General features: G+C 37.3%; 1 protein-coding gene across 1 annotated transcript; it reads left to right on the top strand.

Moving 5' to 3' along the window:
* Window positions 1-425: 425 nt before the first annotated feature.
* On the top strand, window positions 426-15,979 carry LOC138172887 (butyrophilin-like protein 3). Its single transcript, XM_069102734.1, has 8 exons — window positions 426-528; window positions 2,385-2,732; window positions 2,952-3,230; window positions 13,139-13,240; window positions 13,484-13,504; window positions 13,595-13,621; window positions 13,721-13,747; window positions 15,333-15,979. The coding sequence occupies exons 1-8, from the start codon at window positions 426-428 to the stop codon at window positions 15,977-15,979; spliced, it is 1,554 nt and encodes a 517-aa protein (XP_068958835.1).
* Window positions 15,980-23,515: the final 7,536 nt, after the last annotated feature.

Below are 23,515 nucleotides of genomic sequence, written 5' to 3'. Positions count from 1 at the left end.
TGGAGGTGAACAAACAAGCCATAAGACTGAAGGAAATCTGGAAGGGGTTCCAGAGTAGTCACTAGTCTTTGACTTATTTTCTCTCCCCTTTTTGCTCTATTTTTTTTTTTGTTATGGCTTCAGGAATCATATGTTTCTGTTCTGCTATTGGGTATTTGCTCCACTCTTTCCTATAAAGGAGAAAATTCTCCTTCACTTGTTGCTCTTAGGGATTTGAGGTAGTCAGGATCAAGAAATATATTTTTTACCTCCGTAAATTCCCAAGGGCACCATATCTCAGCAATTATGGGACTCCAGTCATCCTAACCATGAGTCAGGGGATTATGTTCATACTTCAGACTTGGATTTTAGTGCTTCCCACTAGATGCTCTACTAAGTTATCTATTTGCACTTTGTTGCAGGTTCTGATAAGCAGATCCATAAGTATGTTGGATGTCTCACCTTTCCGATGGCCCAGTCAAGTTTTCCATATATTTGAGTATCACCTCCTCTTCATCTCTGTTCTTAGTCTCATAGGACTGGGATCAGGTAAGTCTCCTAGTCCTTTTCTTCCACCCTTACCCTACTTTTTACCTTCATGTCTATGCTGCTCAAGTGAACTGGGGAAGTACTGAACAACGATTATGTGATAAACATAATAGTTTGGCTGGTTAGATGCCACACTTGCTCATTAAAGTGCACTAAAAGCCATTTAAATCAGATTCTTATGTTTAGATCTCACATCTTAATCCTAGCCAGCTAAATTCAACTTGCTATTATTATAATATGACCAATTCTATGCATCCTCATTCCTGGAGAAACAAAGCAAGCATGAAAATGTATCTTCTTCACCAAAAATGTCTCCCGCCTCTGGCACAGTGTTTGAAATTTCTATGAGAATAGTCACTTCCTTGGTTGAAATCAGTGAGACTCCACTAAAATATACTACTTCCTTCTTACTCTCCTTCCTTCCTTCCTTCCTTCCTTCCTTCCTTCCTTCCTTCCTTCCAAATATTTATTTATTGCCTGTATAATAAACCATGTTCAATGCTGGAGAAAAAAAAAAACAATAACAATTTAGATCCAGTTCCTTACCATTACCAATGAATATAAGACAGATTAGAATGTGTGCATACTTTTAGGATCTTTGATATTCTTGGTTTGGAGACCTCTTTGTCTCTAAGAGAACCTTCTATTCTACATTCACATAGGTAAGCTAAGTTTAATTCTTGTGCATTGGGTGTGTGTAAAACTCCTTTAATTCCTGAGAGACATAGGGCAATTTAATTATGAGCCTATCCAAACTTACCTAGGCTGGTTTTTGGAGAGCTCAGAAGTCTATAGTTTGCAGACTACACTTTTACATTGGTTGGGGGAGGGGAGGCATGTGGAAAATATATGCCTATTTTTCATGTTGGTTCAGATTCCACAGTCTCATAATCATATCCTCCTGTTCTTTCAAAATGCTGGGAGATAACTAATATGGACCCATTGAATTTAAACTCATTGTGCTAAGTTAGATGAACTTTTGAACTTAGGTTAAATAAGAACATTGAACTTGTTAGGTAAAGTAAATTCTACTCCTTACTTATATTATTATGCTACTCCTTACTGATATTTTACTACATCCTTCTTGGTGCAAAGAATGAGAGCAAGAAAAATGATTTAATTGATTTTATAATCTCTCCCTCATTTCCATTAATTTCCTAATCTATCTAAGCATCAGTCTTATCCTTTCTAAAGATGAATGGTAGAAGAATCAGGATGGTAAATAGAAGTCCACAAGCTCAAGATACTTCTACACTTTAATGTATCTGAGATTGTATCAATATGAGTTTTCTCTCCATTGATCTGGGCCAAAACACTTTCATGACTTCTGATCAATCTATATTTTCAAAATATTTGAAGGGCTTCTATGAGAAAGAGGAAAATATAATTAATCTGAAAAACTATAAAAGGCAAAAACAGTACCAATGGGTACAAGTTCCAGGGAGTTCAATTTTAATTCAGCAAAATAACTTTTTAATTAGGGCTATTTTAGAATGGATGGGTTCCTTTTTACCTAGTGAGGTCTCAAATCACTTATAATGAGTAAATAGGATCTGAATGATCTTTAAGGAATGTTGCACAGGAAATTCTGGCATATGATAGAAGGTGGTACTAGATGACATCTAAAGCCCATTTCAATATGAATATCTTTCTTTTTTATATTATAAGCATATCATTCTAACTGCATGACCCTTGTCTGGTGTCATTGGAAAAGGGAGAGATTTCTGTCCTGGGTGAAGTAGTTGAAGATCAAGAAGGGGCAATATGGAACCTTCCATTCTGTACCTAAATCCAGCTCTGTGCATTGTATTAGCAGATGTGCATGGTTAACAGACCTTTTCTCATAATCCCTACAGGTCAGTTTCAAGTAATTGGCCCTGATGAACATATTCAGAAATTGGTGGGAGAAGATGTCATTTTTTCCTGTCATGTCTTACCCAAGAGGAGTTTGGAGGACATGGAGGTGAGGTTCTTCAGGAACCAATTCTCTTCTGTGTTGCTTCTATACAAGGATGGGAAAGAAGAAGTTGAGAAGCAAATGGATGAGTATCGAGGAAGAACCCAGTTTGTGCAAGATGCTATCACTGAAGGGACAGTTTCCTTAAAATTAAAAAACATAACCCCTTCAGACAAGGCAATATATGGATGCTGGTTTATCTCCCAAACTTTCTCCCAACAGTACACTTGGGAACTACAGGTAGTAGGTAAGTTAAGTTTTCAAAGATGGGATACCTTCACTATCTATATCTCAGCTCAGTTAGCTAGAACATACTACTGAATGGGCCATGTTGCCATGTTTTCACACTCTTTGTTAAAGATATACAGAAACAAATCCACAAACTAACCTTGGGCTAGATAAGCTCCGTTTATGTATATCTTTGAGATATGCTTTTTGGTTTAACTTTATTTCATGTTCTTTGCAGCTCTGGGGTCAACCCCTCTTATTTCTCTTGAGGAATACAGAGATGGAGGCATCTTGCTGGTGTGTCAATCATCTGGGTGGTTGCCTCAGCCAAATGTACAATGGAGACGAGATCCAGGACAACGTTTGTCACCAAATTACACAGTAGTCCAAGATGATAATGGCTTCTATTTCATAGAAACCAGCCTTATTATAAATGAACATTCAAATAAGAATATCTCATGTTCTGTCCTGAACCTTGTCCTCAAACAGGAGAAGGAATCCAGAGTGCAGGTAGCAGGTGAGTAGAGTCAAGAGGAAGGAAATAAAAGGGATAAGTGCTTGAATGACTTGGTAGAATTTATGAATTTGTGTCCCTTTGAAAAATAGAGGCTGAGGGGGAATATGTTCAAAATGTATGGTCATAAATTATTTAAAGAAAGTAAGTACCAAGATTTTTTTTTTGTTTATCTAGGCAGTAAAGTAAATGCTGTGAAGCAATTCATTTTATGACCAATGAAAGGAATCAATACTTTAATTAGCATACAGTTGGTGGCTGGGATGAGAATAAGGAAATTGTAGAAAAAAAGGTGACAACTATTTGAATTTATGATAGAAGAGAGAGAAGATGAGCATAGTCTGACATGTATTTTCAATGTAACCCATAGAAACTGAGTATCCTTGTCACAACTCTCACTTTCACAGGTGAGTTTTATGTCCTAGGGCAAGGCTTATCTTCCCCTCAAGTTCTAGGCTTTGGAAGTTATACTCTGTGCTATTACTTGAGGGTCCACCAATGTGCTTTCCTTCAAGATTATAAGTTGAACAACAATTTAGTAAATCATCCTAAAGAGCTTCTAGAAAGATGCATTAATTAAGGTAGCCCAAAACAAGACAAGTCATTTAAAACATCCTTCCAAAAGTATTTAATGCTGCCTCTATACAATTCTGTCCCAAAATAATGATGGAAAGAGGATAAAGAATCCTTTAGACTTTTCAAAGCTCCTGTAGTCCTTTTCTAACCAAAATGGGGAGAGAAAGAAGGAAAACTGGCCAAAGCTGAAGTCATGAGAGAGCCTTCTTTTCATCTCTGGCAGTTTCTACTCAGAAACATTGCTGGAAAGTCACACTTGTTCTACTTCTGGAATTCTTTGATTCTAGCTATGGACACTTTTATACAGGACCCAGAGAGAGAGTGATCCCTCAATCAGTTAGGATGGACATCCTGACTATCTTCACTTCACTTTGTCAAATGACTTTCAAAGTTATTTCATACACTAAGATCTATGATTGATTGGATTATGGAAATTCTTATCATTTTCTTTAAATAAGGAGGGATAATGGTTAAGTAACAATCAACCACATACTTTCACTGATTTAGGAAGATGTCTAAAGCAATTTAAAGGCAAAAAAAATAGGATCAAATAGATTAAAATTCTTCAAGGGGAAGTTAATATCATTTTCCGTTACTTGCTATAACAAAAGATCAGCCATAAATGTTTTGGTTCTTAGGGGACCTTTATTTCTTACTTTTTACTTCCTTGAGCTATATGCCTAGTAGTGAGATCTCTAGATCAAGGAATATGAACATTGTACGCATTTTATTAGCATAATTAAAATTGTTTTCCCAATTGATCTATTGGGAAATTATCTGAACTAAGGGAAGTGGGGCCTCTTGACAAAAGTATACAGGTCAGTAGAGGTCTAATAACTAGGTGTCAAACGTAGGAGGTCAATTGAAAGCAAAGCAAAAAAAAATATCATGTTAAGGAATATGGTTTTTGCTGATAGTGACTTCAATTTCCTAGAGTAAAGATTTGTTTTTTTCATAACCTTTCACACACTCACAGAGTACACATCTAATTAGCAGCATTGTGTAGCAACTTAGGCCATATAAGTAAAACATTTCACAAGAGAGAGAGGGAGAAAGAGAGGGATCAGTCAAGGAAGAAAGTGGAAGTATTTGGAAAAGAACTTGTAGGATTCTTTGTAAGAAAACATCCCCTATGGTTGAAGGCTGGAAATAAGGGCATAGTAGCCAAATGCATTTTTCAATTGTAAAAGAATTCCTTTTAGGCAAAATTGAAAAATCTTTTATCCCAAAAATCAATTCTATACTGTGTCCTTGCGTAGTTTGTTACACTTTATTTCTTCTTCAGTAGGGGTTGGGGACTTTCTATTATTAGTTTACCATATGCCTGAAAGATTGATTAGTCCATCAAGCTACTGCAAAATAATTGTAGTTCTTATTTTTCCCATAATTCCTCTCTTTGATACTTCTTCAGAAATATTAATATGGATTGCTCAATGACTATATTCATTAAGTTTTTAAGGTGCTTTGCTTCATTTTGTCTTCAAACAGATTCCTTAACAGTAATTATTATTACCCTTATTACATTACCCTTTTATTATATTACATTAGACATTACTGATATTATATTAAGGCAGTTCACAGCAAAGCAAAATGAGAACTTAGTACAACGTAGTTAACAAATCATGCAAAATCCAAAATAGCCTCTTAAAGACCAAGTAGTAGATGTAAATTCTTTATACTGAAATAAATTAAAGAGAGAAGAAAAAAGCAAGTTCAAACCATTTGGCAAGAAGGAAAAGTCATTATAAAAATGTAGCCTTTGTCCTTTTAAATCTATTGTTTTTATCAGTAGTAAATATTTGGCAAAAATTTGCATACTTACAGATGTGGATCTTTGTCTCAAGAGTAGAATTTTTCTGTAGGGCATTCTTTTTTTTCCAAAATTTTATTTTAGACTCAAACACTAGTACACAGATACAGAATAGAGAAAAGAAACAAAATCATATCACAAACTTAACTATTGGAACTCAAATACAAAGTTAGAAAGAAAATAAAAGCATGTCATGTACAAACAGAACATAAGAGAGGATTCAAAATATGTAACAATAAATTTTCATTTCAAGAAAGCCTTTGTGATAAATGACACTTGTGTTGAGAATTGTCCACCTTTTCTTTGCTTCCTTGTGAGTTTTTTTTTTGTTCTCTGCTGTGCAATGTTTTACTTTGTTCCCTTTTTCGCTTCCCACAAGCCCCCAGAAGATCCTGATAAAGTATACAGTCTATCTTTATGAATCCCTTATGATTAGTCTTTTGTATGTGCCTTATATTTCTTTTGGTTTTTGTAGGTTGAATTTTCGATGAAGTTCAAGATTTTTTTTTAAGTTTTGAAAGTATGAGAGTTTATCAAATTTCCACTTTTTTTTTTCATTCAGGATAATACTTAACTTTGCAGGGACAAATATATTTTAGGACAGAGCACTAGTTCTTTTACACTACAATATTTTGTGTTCCAAGACCTGTGGTCCTTTACTGTCTTTGCTGCTAGGTCTTCTGTAATTCTAATTGTGCCACTATCATATTTAAATTGTTTTAATCTTGATGCTTTTAACATTTTATCCTTGAGCTGGGGATTTGGGTATTTGACTATGGTATCCCTATGAGTCTTCCTCATAGGCTCTCTTTTAAGTGGTAATCGATGATTTTTCTCTATTTCTACTTTTCTCCTTGTTCTAATGCTTCTAGATGCTTTTCTTTAATTATTTCTAATATTATTGTATCACGATTCTTTTTTTATTGTAACTTTCTGTTAGTCCAATTATTTTTGTATTTTCTCTTCTTGATCTAGTATCCAAAACTATTGCTTTTCTTAAGTTTTACTTTCTCTTCTATTTTTTCATTATTCATATTTTATTTAATTATTTCTTTTTTTTTTCTTTTTGGAGAGGGGAAGGCAGGGAAATTGGGGTCAAGTGCCTTGCCCAAGGTCACACAACTAGTAAGTGTTAAGTATGTGAGGTCGAATTTGAACTCAGGTCCTCCTGACTCCAGGGCCAGTGCTCTGTTCACTGTGCCACCTACTTGCCACTGTTTAATTATTTCTTGATCTCCTAAAATTTCACTGGCTTCACTTTGCTCAGTTTTAGTTTTCAAGGTGACATTTTCTTCCTTAAGATTCTGGATCTCCTTTTCTAATTGGTTGATTTTTCTTTCATATCCTTCTTGTCTTTCTTGTATTATTCTTATTTTCTTTCTTAGTTTCTCTTCCATCTCTATCATTTGATTTTTAAAGTCTTTTTAAAGATCTTCTATAAATTCTGTTTGGGCAGGTAACCATTTAACATTACTCATTGGGGGTTTCTTTACTTTAATAGCCTCTTCTGAAGATGAATTCTATTCATCTCTATCCCCACAATAGCTTTCTATGGTTGGATTCGTTCTCCTTTGCCTGTACATTTTTTTGTGGTAATAACATAATTTTTGTAATCACCTCTTGCCCTGGGGAATGGGAAATGGTGCCTCTTGCCCTAGATCTTCAGTTTTTCCCTCTAGCCTGGAACCAAATTCAAACTTCCAACTTCCTGTAAGTTCCTACAGCTTTCTATCCTACTGATTCTTCACTCACTAGGTGTGTGCTGGTTCCTTCTCAACACCCCCCACCCCCGACCCTTTTCTCAGCACAGCTGGGTCTAGGGTTCTTTGTTAGCATAGGTTCCCTAAATCTTCCCAGGCTCTGAAATCTAACTTCCTTCATTATCCTGAGTGTAAAAGTTTGGGTGGCTGGGGCTGAGGCAAACTCTCAAACTGACTAACTTGCCACTTGCTGTTAAAACACAACCTAGCTTGGAGGTATTTACTCTTCACAAGGACCAAACCTCCTCCTGGGATTTTTCTTTTCCTTATCTACTCAAATTCTCCCAGGAAGATCCCAGTTGTGCCCCTGTTCATATTTATCACCACCCACACTTTGTTTGCCCTAAGGTGCTATTTTAACTCTTTTGTGGGGGGAAATCTTGAGAGCTTGGGATTTTCTGACTTACTCCACCATCTTACCAGAATCCTCTCCCTATGGGGCATTCTTAGCAATATTTTGTACAAGGTACTAGGATAAAAATGACTTAGATTTATACTTTGTTCTTAAATCTGGCTTTTAGGGTCACTTCTAAAAGGTTCAGGGCATTAGAAAAGACAACAGACTATAAACATAATTGTATAATCAGGCATATTAACATCCATTTAAACAGCATATATCCTGTTTCATTGTCTTGGGTTTAACTGCCCACCTCCTGAAAATGTCTGTTTCTATTTTCTTGCAAATCTGAAGCAAATGTGGCTCTCCTAGACCATTAACAACAAATTGTCTATTTGCTCTGCTTTGCTGACATTGGGATATACTTTTCTTCCTTATTTCTGGAGCAGATTTGTAGATTTTTTTTTCTTAGTAGATTTGCTATATTCCAAGTCTTTCACTGCCCCAAGCAGTGATTCCCTGGGAATCACTGCTCAAAACTTCAAATGACAGTATAGTAAGTAAAACAGGATAATTTAGTAAGACCTGACAAAGCCTAATAAAATTGGCATTCCATTCATTGTTTCATGGGGTGAAAATCTCAGGTTAAGCATATACATCAAGACTAGAGGAAGAATATTAGATCAGAATGCCTTGTAACTCATCTGAAAGTTTCAAGAGTTCCAACATTCACAGACCATTTTTTCTTTCTACTTTGCCAAAATGCTGTAGAGGATATGGACATGGGTTAGAAAATCTTTTTAAAAGAGCAAACAAAATTTTCATGACCCAACATGTAAAATAGTCCTTCTGTCACTTAGTATTTCTGTAAAGTCTTAAAACAGAAAAAAAATAACAAACCAGCAAACTAACCATGATATAAAAGACTCTACATAACAAGTAATACAATTTTGAATGTGAAAACTTCAATTCTACTAGAGAATTTATAGATAAAACATATGCAAAGCCCATGTATTCAGGCATTTGGATGAAATTCATCTGAGAATATTCAAATGGACCTTCTGGAGGAGGTTCAATATTTTACTCCACCTTTTTCAGTCTTGTTTCTTATTCCTTCCAGGATCAAATTTAAAAGATATCATTTAGTACCATCAGCTTTGCTTGATTATCTGTCGTTGCTTTTGCTGGTACAATAGTTCACTTTCTAAGACCACCGAAACAGTTGCAGTTATCAAGAATTATTTAAATATATTCTTTGCCCATTGAAAATTTTTTTGGAAGCTAATCACATGTATTTCAGTTTTCAAAGGTAAATAAATAGAATATATTTAAATTTCTCAAAATAAGGTTTATCACTCAATTAATAATAAGACTTAGAGAAATTTTTATCCTTAAAATTTCTCCCCTTTAAGGACATATATTATCATAACATCATGAGAGGAGGAAGATTTAAACAGAAATAATATGAAATTGTAAGGACATAATATAATACATAAATATGTGAGTTTTTCAGTTCCTTTTTTAAACCATATTATTTAGTATTTTGTTTTACCCCAATTACATGTGAAAACAATTTTAACATATGTTTTTAAAATTTTGAATTCCAAATTCTCTTTCTTCCCTTCCCATGCCTTCCCCCAACCCCTTTGAGAAGGAAGATGTTCTGTAGAGGTTAAACATGTGTAGTCATGCAAAATATATCTGTAATAGTCATGCTTTGAAAGAAAACACACACACACAAAAGAAAAATAAAGAATTTTTTTAAAATATGGTTTAATTTGTATTCAGGCATCATCAGTTCTTTCTCTGGGGATGGATAGCATTTTTCATCATAAATCCTCCAGAGTTGTCTTGGATCATTATATTGCTGAGAATAGCTAAGTCATTAATGGATGATCATCTTAAAATATTGTTGTTACTTTGTATACAGTACATTTCACTTGGCATCAGCGGATGCAGATTTTTCCAGGTTTTTCTTAGAGCATCCTGCTCATCATTTCTTATAGTACAATAATGTTCCATCATAATCACATACCACAATTTGTACAGCCATTTTCCAACTAATGGCAATCCCCTTAATTTCTAATTCTCTGTCCCCAGAAAAGAGCTGCTATAAATATTTTTCATACATATAGATGCTTCTCCTTTTTGTTTTTTATCTTTTTGGGGATACAGACCTCAAAGGGTATGCATGTTTTGTTTCGTTTTTAGCCCTTTGGACATAGTTTCAGATTGATTGCTCTACAGAATTATTGAATCACTTCACCTATCTACCAACAGAGAATCAATGTCTCATCTTTCCCACATACTCTTCAATATTTGTCATTTACCTTTTCTCTCCTAATAACCACTCAAACAGGCATGAGGTAGTACCTCAGAATTATTTTAATTTGGATTTCTCCAATCAATACTGAGTCAGAGTATTTTTTTAATATGGGTATAGATAGCTTTGATTACTTCAACTGAAATTTGATCATCTCTTTTGATCATTTATCAATTGAGGACTGGCTTTTATTTTTATAAATTTGAATCCTGTTCCCTGTTGAGCACAACCCCACCTTCCATTCCCTTAATTGATCTGTAAGAAATAAGTTTTATCCCTCCCTTCCCTTCCATTGATCTGTAAGCAGGCATTTTAGCATAACTTTTACCCTTCCCTCTCCTAATAGATCCGTGGGTGGGGGTTCAGCCTAGGGTAAAATCCCTGCTCCATTCTTTCCTGCCCCCTACCAGGTGTTCCCCATCTCCATCCATTCTGTACCTCCAACCCTGTACCTCAACCTAGAAAAACTCTCCGGAAAATTCAAATATACACTGACCAATCACTGATTGTAGTTTCAGCTTATGTAACCTGACTATTGTACTCTCTTTAAAAGCTAGCATACAGTTCATGCCAATTTACTGTCTGATTTGGGTATGTGACCCTGGCAATCCAGCGGCAATAAAATTCACTTCCAATTTTAATCTCAGGGATCTTCTGTCTCACTCCATTATGCCCAACATTCCCCACCCCCCGTTTATTCTATTCTCTTTCTCCTTTCATCCTCTCTCTCACCAAGTGTATTTTCCTTCTGATTATGCTCTTCTCCAATCTGCCTTCCCTCCTATCACCCTATGTGCCTCTTGTTCCCTTCCCCTCCTACTTTGCTGTAGAGTAAGATGTATTTCTATAACCAGTTGAATGTGTATGTCATTCCATCTTTGACCAATTCTGATGAGAATAAGGTTCATTCATTCCCCCTTCCCTCACCCTCTGCCACTGCATTGTAAAAGGTTTTTCTTGACTCTTTTATGTGAGATAATTTACCCCATTCTACTTTCCCCTTTCTCTTTCTCCTATTACATTCCTCTCTCACCCCATAACTTTATTTTTTATATATCATCCCTTCATATTAAACTCAAACCATTGCCCTCTGTCTATATATACTCCTTTTAACTGCCCTAATAATGAGAAAATTCTTTGGCATTACAAATATCATCTTCCCATGTAGGTGTGTGTGTGTGTGTATGTGTTGGGGGGTGGGGGTCCTTTACAAAGCTAATGATTTTTTTCATGACTGTCTTGGATCACTCCCATTTCTCTTCCCAAATTTTCCTCTACCTCTCTTACTTGACTTCCAAAATCCTTTTTGAGATCTTGCTGACCCCAAGTCATATTCTTCTTGGAGGCTTTGAATGTAGGAGCTTTGACTTTGTTATTTTCTTTTAAGTGTGTGTTTTGATCTTCTTTGTCACCATAGTAACTTTCTAAGGTCAGAATTTTTGTTGTTGTTTGCTCATTTCCCCAGCCTATTCCTTGACTTAACGTTTTTCTTAAAATAAGGCTCGGTTTCCAGGCTGGAGGGCACACTGTCCCAAGCTTCGGGCATTTTTTGCAGGTATTTGCAGAGGTAACTTCTAGCGACCTGTAAGCTTTCAGTTTTTCCAAGGTGGTCTGATCCAAGGAGAGGTATATTTACTACCCTCCTGGCCTGTGCTCTGGTCTGTGAGTGAAAAGAAGCATTCTTTGTTGCCCTTGAACTGTGACCAGGGTTCCCTGGTCCATTGCAACCTTGTTCCACTATTGCCTCAAGTTCTAGTGTGTTAGTGCTCCCTTTCACCTGGCACTGCCACCCAGGACTGCAACCTGGATTGGTGTATTGGTAAAGCAACAGAATCCTGACACAGTGCTAGCAAAGAGACCAATGTAATCTCCTTCTGCTCAGTTGTTCAACCCCCTTACCATCCGTGGGCTTAGAGTTCCAGAAGCAGCTCCTGCTGTTGCTGCTGATCCAGTGACTCATAAGTCCTGTTCCTGGTTTGCTTGTTCTGAATCTGTGCTTGCACAGCCTGTGCTGGACTGTGCTGTACTCTCACCCAGGTGTGACAGACCTTTCTTACAGATCTGCTAAGTTGTCTTTGGAGTCTGTGGGCTGAGATTTCTGGAAACTGCCACTGCTGATTCAGTTGCCATGAGACCTACTTTTGGTTTTCTGGTGCCAGGTCTGCCCTATCATGGCCTGCACTGAACTGCATTCCTATCTCACCCTGGTGCAAAAGATCCCTTCCTGTCAAGCTTTTTAGTTGTCTTGGGCTGCCAAATTATTTCACTCTCTCTTTTTGTGGGCTCTACAACTCTAGAATTTGTTTTGAATCATTATTTAAAGGTATTTGGAAGGGTTTGGGGTAGAGCTCAGGTGAGTCCCTATCTTTATTTAAGCCATTTTGGCTCTGCCTCTCCTTTATACTTATTTTCAAATTGTTCTTCAGAATAATTCAACCAATTCATAACATCACCAATAGTGCATTAGTACCTCAATTCTTCCACATCCCCTCTAGCATTTGTCATTTTCCTTTTCTGTCATTTTAGCTGATCTGATAGGTGTAAGGTGATATCTCAGAGTTGTTTTAGTTTGCTTTTCTCTAATTATTGCTGATTTAGAAATCTTTTCACATACCTGCTGATAATTTTGATTTTTTTTATTATGAAACTGTACATTAATATCCTTTAAAGGGATCAGTCTTAATAGCCTCTAAATCCCAAAAGTTACATGCTCCTTTCATGCTTTGAATCCTCTTTCCATTATGGGGTGGGTAACCTGCAGGCACATGTGGCCCTACAGGTCCTCAAGGGCAGCCCTTTGACCGAATCTAGACTTCATAGAACAAATCATCTTAATAAAAGGATTTGTTCTGTAAAACTTGGACTCAGTCAAGAGGCCACACTCAAGGACTTAGAAAACCACATGTGCCCTTGAGGCTGCATGTTCCCCACCCTGCACAAACCATGACATCTCTGAATGCTTTACTTGAAATAATTCACAAGCGTAGCAGAATTTTTATTGTTACCATCAATATCTTCACTATCCTTATTACCAATAATATTCTCAGAACAAAATGCTAAGATTGGCTTTGATTTAGTCTGAGGTTTTATGTGGTTGTCTTACAGATCAGTTCTTCCAGACTTCCCCTTGGAGCTATGGGTTTTTTGTGGTGATGTTTCTCAACTTGGCTCCCATTGGTTTTCTCATTTTTCTCAACAATAATCGAGGTAAAGGGAATGAAGAGGGGAAGGCACTGCAAAATTCTTTTTGACTTCATGACTATAATGCACTTCTTTTATTAATTTTGTTTTTCTCTTTGGGTTTCAACCACCCCTGGGGAAATGACTTCTGGGAAATACTGATGCTCAGAAATAGTTTTACTTCTTGACACTGGATTTGGTCTCCTTAAAACATTTCCCTTTCTTCAACTCTTGATCTACCCAAGTTTTTTTATTTCTCTTTATTTTTAGAGAAACTTAAGAAAATGCTGGGTAAGTTTTATTTTATTATTTTATACCAAATTTCCTTTTGGGCAGGTTCTATTTCTTAATCTTATCTCACTTCTGATTCTTTGTTTTTAGACTCAAAGAAAAAAACCAAAGAGGCAGGTAAGAAAATTAATTACCCCTCTAGTTTCTACTTCCATTTCCTTACTTGCCCTTCCTTGCCCCTAGTTCCAGAAATAACATTGAGCTCTCTGTTTTCAGAATGGATCAAAGCCACTGAATATTCAGGTAACTGAAGGGAGGTCAGATTGGGGGAGGGCATAGTAAGAAGCAAAATACATATGGGGAAAGATAGGATGAAAGGAGAGAGAGTAGAATAAATGAGGAGGGGGAGAGATAGTATGGAGTGAAATATAATTAGCAATAGTGCCCGTGGGGGGGAAACTGAAGTAAGTTTTTTTTTTTTCTGATAAAACCTTCATTTCTCAAACATATAGAGAATGATTCAAATTTATAAAAATATGAGCCATTTCTCAATTGATAAATGATCAAAAGATATGATCAGTCTTCAGATGAAGTAATTAATTCTCTAATCAAAAATTCATTGATAACTATTTCATCATAAATTGATTTCTATTGTATTACTATGTATTTTTATTTCATGCATTTAAAAAATGATCTGAGAATGGATCCATAGGATTCACCAGACAGCCAAAGGTTAAAAAACCCCTGAGTTACATGGTTCCTTGTTTGAATCAGTTCTCTCTTCACTCAGGAGGTTGTTTGTGGTCTCTCTTTTCTTTCCTACTTTCCACACTATTTTCATATAGAAATTACTTGTAGATGAGTACTCAAGTTTTTAATTGTCCAATATTACTTAACTTCATTTTAGGGAAGGGAAAGGCAGTCAATAAGAGCTAAAGAGAAAATTTGGATGTGTTCAAATATGCAATAAAAACAAGGTTAAGGTAGGAGAAATCACACTTGTGGGAGAAAATGAACTCATTTGGGATCAATATTACTTGTTCTCTCTTTTCTATCTTCCTCACTGTAGCAGCAAGCACCCTGGTATACACAGGGTGGCTGCTAGCACAGGTTCTTAAATCTTCTTTTCTAAAGGAAAGCAACTCAAAATGGGTTAACAATCTTACTTTAATCAAGCATATATCATTTACCTAGTTCAGGGGAAAAAGCCAACACCCTGAACTTCAGAGAATACAAACAGAAATTACAAGCAGACAGAGAAACAGATCAGCAGACAGGGCTTCTAGCTGTCTGACCATTACATCTACACCTAGTTAGTTAACCAGAGAGGGAAGTATCAACATCTGGGTTTTCAAAGCCGGGGGTTTCAATGGCTGCCCAGAGTCCCATCTGGCCAGATGAGACACAGATCTTCCCAAAGTGAGCCCCAAAGCAAAACCTCACATCAGGGTATATATAGCCTTCTTCTGGCTCAGGGAATATAACAATCCTCTTGACCCACTGCCCAATCACAAAGTAACAAGATGTGGGCATTCCTGAAAAACAAGCCTCCTGCTACGTGCTCCATGTGACCACATTCAGCCTATTAGGGGGCGGAGTATATTTTCAAATCTGGGAAGGTTCTCAGAGTCACTTTAGTCTAGCAAAGGACCAAGGGGCAGGGAAGATCTTCAGATTCCTATTCCCATAACATTCACTTCCAACCACTGTTTTCTTTTCATCCTTTCTCTTTCCTTTGCATATCTTGCTTTATTCCCTCCTATTCCCTTCTCATCGCTTCTTCTCTGTCTCTCTGTGTCTCTCATTTTCACTCTTTGTTTCCTTTTCTTCTTTCTTGTTCTATTATTCTCATTCCTTCCCTGCCAATTTTCTTTCTTTCTCCTTCCAGTGGAAGTGACTCTGGATCCAGATACTGCTCATTCTAAACTCCGTGTATCTGAAGATCAGAAGTCAGTGACCTATGAAGACCAAAATCTTCCAGTGCTTGAAACTGAGAAAAGATTTGAGTTTCCATGCGTGTTGGCCTCACAAAGATTTTCATCAGATAGACATTATTGGGAGGTGGAGGTTGGGGTTATGAGGAATTGGTGCCTAGGGGTATGTAGGGAAGATGTGGACAGGAAGGAGAGGAAAATTCCATTCAACACTGACAAAGGTTACTGGGTTTTGGGGATGCTGAATGATTATGAGTATTGTACATTTGACCCCACCAGAAAGGCCCTCACTCTCTTAGTACAGGCCCATAGAATAGGAGTTTTCCTGAACTATGAGGCTAAGGAAATCTCCTTCTTCAATGTGACTTTAAGATCACACATCTATACATTCACTAACTGCAGTTTTCAGAAAAAAGCCCTCTATCCATGCTTCAATCCTAGTAAAAATTATGATCAGGAACATTCAATTCCCATGTCAATTTCTCCTGTGTTACCTTTCTCTTCTGGGGATGATAGTTTTCTGGTTATCAATGATGATGTCAACAACCGACAATCTCAATGCCTCCTTTCTGCCATCCCTCTTGACCCTATGAGACATTAATCCATATTTTTCTTGAATGTTTTTAAGGCTCTTTTCCCAGAGCTCCTTTCTTGATTGCAGGGATCCAAGCACTTCTTTCAAGTGTAACATGGCAGAAAAGGAGCTAGATTTTGAGTCAGAGGACTTTGGTCTTGGTCACCTACTATTTGACCTTAGAAAAGATAAATGACAACTCGTCCAAACTTCTGCAGGAATTCCAAATCATATCCTTTATCCTTTAAGTTGCAACACCTCTTCATTCCCCTCCTCCTCAGTGGGAAATATAAATTACCCAAAATTCAAAGAGGCAGAGACAAGATGGCCGAGTACAGGCAGGGACTCACCTGAGCTCTTCCCCAAACCCTTCTAAATATGTTTTTAAATGACTCTAAATAAATTCTAGAGCAGCAGAGCACGCAAAAAGATGAAGAGAAACAAATTTCCAGTCAAAGACAACATGGAAAGTCGGCAGGAAAGATCTGTTGCACTAGGCTGAAAAATCTCAGTTCAACTGAGGTCTTGCCAGCTCAGACCCACCCCCAGCAAACCAGGAGCAGGCCTCAGGGTGACTAAATCCCTCCCTGCAGTGGGAGTTTTTCAGACCTCTCAGTGTATAGACACCAAAGACCACTTAGATGGGCAGCAGGAAAGGTCTGTCCTACCTGGGTGAGAGTGAAGCACAGTCTAACACAATCCCTGGCCCCAGCAAATCAGGATCAGACTCTGAGAATGACTGAATGAATAATAGCAACAGCAGCAACAGCAGTGGCAGTGGCTTCTTTCATAGCTCTCAGCCCACAGACAGTAAGGGAATCAAACAACAAGTCAGCAAGAGATCACAGGGGTCTCTTTGCTAGCACTGAGGCAGGACTCTGTTACTTTGCCCATACACTGATACAGGTCACATTTCTGGGTGGTAATTTCAGGGTGAGGCAAAACACTAGCATAGCAGAGTTTGCAACCACAAGTGGAGGAAGGACCCTCCTCAAAGTTTCAGGGCAGAAAAGAATGCTTGTGGTGACTCACAGACCAGAGCACAGTTCAGGAGAGAAGTAAACACATCTCTCCTTAGATCATAGCACCTTGGAAGAACTGAAAACAAACAGGTCCCTAGAAGCATCTCTGAACCCCCCTGAAACTCAGAGGCAAAACCTCCACCCTAGAAGCAAAGCCCTATTTTAACAAAGACTTAAAAGTCAATTAATAAGCTGAAGAAATTAAGAAAACAACAGAAGAAAGACTCTAACTATTGAAAGTTACTATGGTGACAAGCAAGATCAAAACACACACTAAGAAAAAGACAATTAAGTCAAATCTCCTACATCCAAAGCCTCCAAGAAAAAATGTACATTGGTATCAGGTCATAGAAAAGCTCAAAAGGGATTTTGAAAATCAAGTAAGAGAATTATAGAAAAAATTGGAATGAGGAATGAAAACGATGAAAAAAAATCATGAAAAAAAAGTCTACAGGTTGGTAAAGGAGACACAAAAGTTACCAAAGAAAATAAAACCTTGAAAAACAAACTAGGTCAATTGTTAAAAGAGGTCTAATAAGTAAATGAGGAGAAGAATGCCTTAACAAACAGGACTGGCCAAATGGGAAAGGAAGTCCAAAATCTCACTGAAGAAAATAATTCCTTAAAAGTTAGCATGGAGCAAATGGAAGTTAATGACTTTATGACAAACCAAGAAACAACAAAACAAAACCACAAGAATGAAAAACTGGAAGACAATGTGAAATATCGCATTAGAAGAACAACTAACATGGAAAATAGATCAAGGAGAAACAATTTTAAAATTATTGTATTACCTGAAAGACATGATAAAAAAATAGAGCCTAGACATCATCTTTCAAAAAGTTATCAAACAAAACTCTTTTGATATTCTGGAACCAGAAGGTAAAATGGAAATTGAGAGAATCCGCTAATCACCTCCTATAAGAGAATCCAAACTGAAAACTCCCAGGAATATCATAACCAAAATCCAGAGTTACTGGTTCAAGGAGAAAATATTGTAAGGAGTCTGAGAGAAATAATTCAAGTATGGTAGAGCCACAATCAAGATAAGACAATATTTAGTAGCTTCTACATTAAAGGATCATAGGTCTTGGCATATGATGTTTCAGAGAACAAAGGAGATGGCTTACAACCAAGAATCACCTACCCAGCAAAATTGAGTATAATCCTTTAGGGGAAATATGGATACTCAATGAGATAGAGGACTTTCAAGCATTCTTGATGAAAAAACCATAGCTGAATAAAAATTTTGACTTTTAAATACAAGACTGAAGAGAAGCATAAAAAGGTAAACAGAAAGGGGAAATCATAATGGACTTAATAATTTTAAACTGTTTGCATTCCTACATGGGAAAATTATATTTTTAACTCATTAGAACTTTCTCATCATTAGGGTAATTAAAAGGAGCATATATAGATAAAAGGCACAAGAGTGAGTTGATTTCTAAAGTATGATATATAAAAAATGAAATTAAAGGGTAAGATAGGAATGTATTGGGAAAAAGTGAAAGGGAGAGATAGAATGGCATAAATTACCTCACATAAAAGAGGTAAGAGAAAAAGCTTTTGCAGTGGATGGATAGAGAAGGGAAGTGAAGTGAACCTTACTCCCATCAGAATTAACTCAAAGAGGAAATGAAATACACACCCAATTGGGTATAGAAATCTATCTTATTTACCCTACAGGAAAGTGGGAGGTGAAGGGGATAAGAGAAAGACAGAGTTGGGATTATAGAAAGGATGAAAGATTAAGGGAGGCAATATTCAGAATCAAAATACTTTTGAGGAGCAGCACAGTGGAGGGAGAGAGAGAGAGAGAGAAAGAGAGACAGAGAGAGAGAGAGTGACAGAGAGAGACAGAGACAGAGACAGAGACAGAGAGACAGAGACAGAGAGAAAGAGAGAGAGAGAGACAGAAAGAGAGAGAATAGAGAGAATAGAATACATTGAGGACATAGGACAGAGGGAAATACAGTTAGCAAGAGTAACTATGAAAAAAAGTTTTGAAGCAAGTTTCTCTGATAAAGGCCTCCTTCTAAAACATATAGAATACTGTGCCAAATTTACAAAATAAGAGCCATTCCCTAATTGATAAATGATCAAAAGATATGATCAGTTTTCAGATGAAGTAATCAGAGCTAAATACAGTCATATGAAAAAAATACTCTCACTATTAATTGGAGAAATGTGAATTCAAACAATTCTGAGGTACTACCTTATCACAGTGACAAATATGGTGGAAAGAGCAAATGACAAATGTTGGTGATGTGAGGAAAATGAGACATTAATGCATTGTTAGTGAAGTTCTGAACTGAATCAACCATTCTGTAGAGAAATTTGGAACTATGTCCAAAGGGCTATAAAATCATGCATACCCTTTGACCTAGCAATATTAGGTCTAAATCCCAAAAGAGATAAAAAAAAACAAAAAGGAAAAGGACCAATATATACAAAAATAATTATAGCGAATCTTTTCTGGGAATAAAAAAATAAAAGTTGAAGGGATGGCCATCAATTGGAGATTGACTGCACAAGTTGTGGTATCCTCTATGATGGAATACTATTATACTATAAGAAATAATAATTGGGATGCTCTCAGAAAAACCTGGAAAGATCTACATGGGATGATGAGAAGTGATATGTACTGTGTACAAAGTAAAAGCAATATTGTAATATGATCAACCATGAAAGACTTAGCTATTCTCAATAATACAATGATCCAAGACAAATCTGAAGAACTTAGGACAAAAAATAATATTCATTCCCAGAGAAAGGATTGATGGTGTCTGAATACAGATAGAAGCATACTTTTTTTACTTTATTTATTTTTCTTGAGTTTTTTTCTTTGTTTTCTTTCAAAACAAACTATTGTGAATGTTTTTCATGACTACACATACATAACATATATGGAATTTTCTGCCTTCTCAAGGGAGAGAGGGTGAGGAGGGAGGAAGGAAGAGATTTGGGAATTCAAAGTTTTATAAATGAATGTTAAAATATTTTTTATATATAACTGAAGAAAAATAAAAACTTTATTTTTAAAAAATTCTATAAATTGTCACTCACCTTTGAAAGGTTGTGTATTTTTGGATTATGCAAACAAAGTTGGGTGATCCATTGACCCATTTCTTTCATGATGTAGGGTGTTTAGGTTTACATCAAACCTGTATCAAAAAAGACTGGCCATTGATCCAAGCAAGAGTTGTCTACTGAGTCAATGGACTTGAGAAGGAGCAACTCTAAATTCTGAAGTTCTCCTTACACAGAACATGTGTCCTGTAATTCTCTCTATCTCTCTGTCTGTTTCTGTCCAATTTTTTCTATCTTTGTGTCTCTGCATAGCTCTCTGTCTCTTTCTGTCTCTGTGTCTATTTGTCTATCTGTTTCTGTGTCTGTCTCACTGTCTATCTCTGTTTGTCTTTGTCTATATGTCTCTCTCTGTCTCTCTGTTTATCTGTCTGTCTCTCTGTCTCTGCCTCTCTCTGTCTCCCTATCTCTGTCTCTCTCTGTCTCTGTCTCTGTCTCCTTTTCTCTGTCTGTCTCACTCTGTCTCTCTCTGTCTGCTGTCTCTGTCTCTGTTTCTCTCTGTCTCTGTCTGTCTCTCTGCCTCTATCTCTCTGTCTCTGTCTGTTTGTCTGTCTCTCTCTCTCTCTCTCCTCTAAGGTTAATTGGAATTCTGAGATCTTCCCTACCCCTTAATGAGCCTAAGGAAATTTGAAGACCTTCCTTGATTTGAAGATTGTCCCTGCCCTCTAATAGAATAAAGGTAACCACATGGAGTCTGTGGTGGGATGTGTCTGCTAAAGGGTGGAGCAGAGCCCACAGGAAATTGATAGTAAGAGCAGCTTGATGGTGGGAGAAAGAGGATGCTCGGGCAAGGAGAGAGTGATCTTTTGAGTAAATGTTTGTTGGTGGAAAGGCTAAAGGATGGTGTGACTCTCTCCAAGTCTGTGGTGTATTAACTTCATTGTTGCTATGATGAACTTGATTTTCTGGTGTTGGAATTTGGTTTTCTGGTGTCTGAATAAATGTTTTGCTTCTGTCTTTTATATGGAGAGTCTATTATATTTTGTGATTGAGCACTATGCCACCATATTCACAGTCACTATCAGTTCTGTGAATATTGTGTTGGCACTACATTTGGCGAGGAGGATGGAATCGTAAGGTATTAGACCTCTGTTTGGAGGTAGAAGGGATTTAGAAGAAGACATAGATATCCTAGGATGTGAGGATTGACCTTATTCCTCCTTAGGAAGGTAGTGGGCTAAGAGTACAAGGCTCTGTGGAAACTGGGAACTGATGTTATAGAAGGGAGAACCTAGAGATTTAAAACATGCCTGCAAGGAATACCAATAAAACCAGGGAATGAACTAGAAGGGTGTATAGAAAAGGCTGCATTATACTAGCAGGTTACCATCTTATATGTAAAAGTAGAGACAAGCTGCTACAAGAGAAATTCAGATGGAGAAAAAAAAATTAGCTGTTTTGAATGAGAAATTGTTCCAGTGTTCAGCCTCTCCTTTAAAAGGGAAAGCTGGAAAGTCTCACATGGTAGAAGAAAAAAACTGATAATTTAGCACTCAAAAAGAAACAGAAAGGTAACAGGAAGAAGGTGCATAAAGTTTTGGTAGATACTGAACCTAGTTGCTTTGACAATGACTGCCAATAGAGTGCATGGGTACAGAATGATTCAATATTAAATGATTAAACTTTAACAAGGGCAGAAGTTCACCCCATAAAAATAAGAAAGCAGGAGAATTAGGGAGGCCAAACAAATTTCAGGGAGATGGTTGAGGGTTTCACTCAGCAGAAAGTTATTGATATATTTAGCAGATTCACCCAAAGGATAGGATAATTGCTAATTTCTTAGATGGTGAGAATCAGTGATGAATGTGCCAGAAGATTATGGGTAGATAGCATGGACTGCTTGAAATTTACAGGTAATTGTCAGAATCCTTTTGTCCAGCAACTTTTTCTTTTTTTTCTTTTTTTTTTTTAAGCAATCAGGGTTAAGTAACTTGCTCAAGGTTACACGGCCAGTTATTTCTGGGTGTGGTGCTGAGTGTCTGAGCCCGGATTTGATCCAGGTCATCCCAACACTGGAGCCGGTGCTCTTACTCGCTGAGCCACCTGGCCGCTCCTCAGCAACTTTTTAGAGATGACCATATTCAAGAAGGAAATAATATTATCAGTCCGTTAGCTTTAACTGCCAAGGGATGCAGTAAAATGTATCCCACTGATTCTATGTGGCCTAGTGGAGAGAGACACTGGTACTTGCTTAGAATGAGAAAGTTAAAGGAGCAGGTAATGAAAAGATTGGTTGGAGATGCAGAGGCCCATCATGATATCCACTTAGCAGTTTCTCATAGAAATATCATAGTGAAGACAGCTCCTCCTGCTTATAAGCACCTACCTCTGATTCTATTAATTGGTGAAACAGCATCTCTTTCAGAGGTGCTGGGTAAGATTTCACAACTAAGTGACTTGGGGGGAATGAAAAAATATAAATTTCCTTAAGAAAGAAGAGTGAACAGCCTGCAGATTCAAAGTAAGAATTGATTGATAAGAAAAGAATTGTTGGCCAAGATGGAGGAGTAGAAGCAAAAATTCTGTGAGCTCCAGCCACTGAACCACCTCCAATACCTGTAAAATATGACTCTAAACAAATTTCAGAGCTACAAAACCCACAAACTGACAGAGAGAAACAAATCTCCCACTGAAGCTAGCCTGGCAGGCCAAACAGGAAGGATCTATTGCACATAGCTGGAAGCCGATTATAGTACCATGTGAGCTGCACCAGGCTCAGACTGGCCACAGCAGACTTCAGGAGAGTGAATCATCAGCAGCTGCAGTGGTTTCCAGACTTCTCAACCTATAAACACCAAAGAGAAAGTAAAAGGTCAGTGGGGAACTCTGTTGGAACTGGTTGATAGAAGAGCATGGTCCAGCCCTGCCCCTGGGACAATAGGTGGCGGGGTCATGGCGGCTGCAGCTGCTGCCACATGGCTGCCTCCATAGCTCCTGACCTGCAGATCAAAGGGGACCATGTGACCATTCAGAGGGTAATTGCTCTTTATGTGACCTGCTTGGATCTGGATCACTGTCTTGGGTGATGGTGCTGGGGTGAGAAACATCAGTGTGCCAGAGCTTGTGGTGGCTGCAGAGAGGATGCCCTCCTCATAGTTCTGACAACATTTGTGAAAACTCCAGTGATTTGGGACAAAGCTCTCCACTCTGGAAGCAGAGTTCTACCATGGCAAAGAGCTCAAAAGTCACATAATTGGCTGGCAAGATGAGCAAGCAGAGGAAGTGCAGTCATTTACATTAACATCAACACCTTGTTTTAGCTATTTAATTATTTAGCACCTTGTTTCAGTTCAAGTTTCTTTTAAGCTTTGTCCATGATTATATCAAGTCTTTGTTAAGAAACAGAATTTGTGAACCCCACAACTTGTGAACCCCCATTGCTAATACAACAGGAAGGGGAGGAGCTAATGTTCATATATAAGGAGAAGCCCAAGTAGAACTGAGCATAACCAAG

Source organism: Petaurus breviceps, unplaced genomic scaffold, assembly GCF_028583685.1.
Source record: "Petaurus breviceps papuanus isolate PSGF00001 unplaced genomic scaffold, PetGlider_PUasm1.0 551, whole genome shotgun sequence".
Lineage (NCBI taxonomy): Eukaryota > Metazoa > Chordata > Mammalia > Diprotodontia > Petauridae > Petaurus > Petaurus breviceps.
The sequence above is the reverse complement of the archived record's forward strand: the minus strand, read 5'-3'. Positions and strand labels throughout refer to the sequence as shown.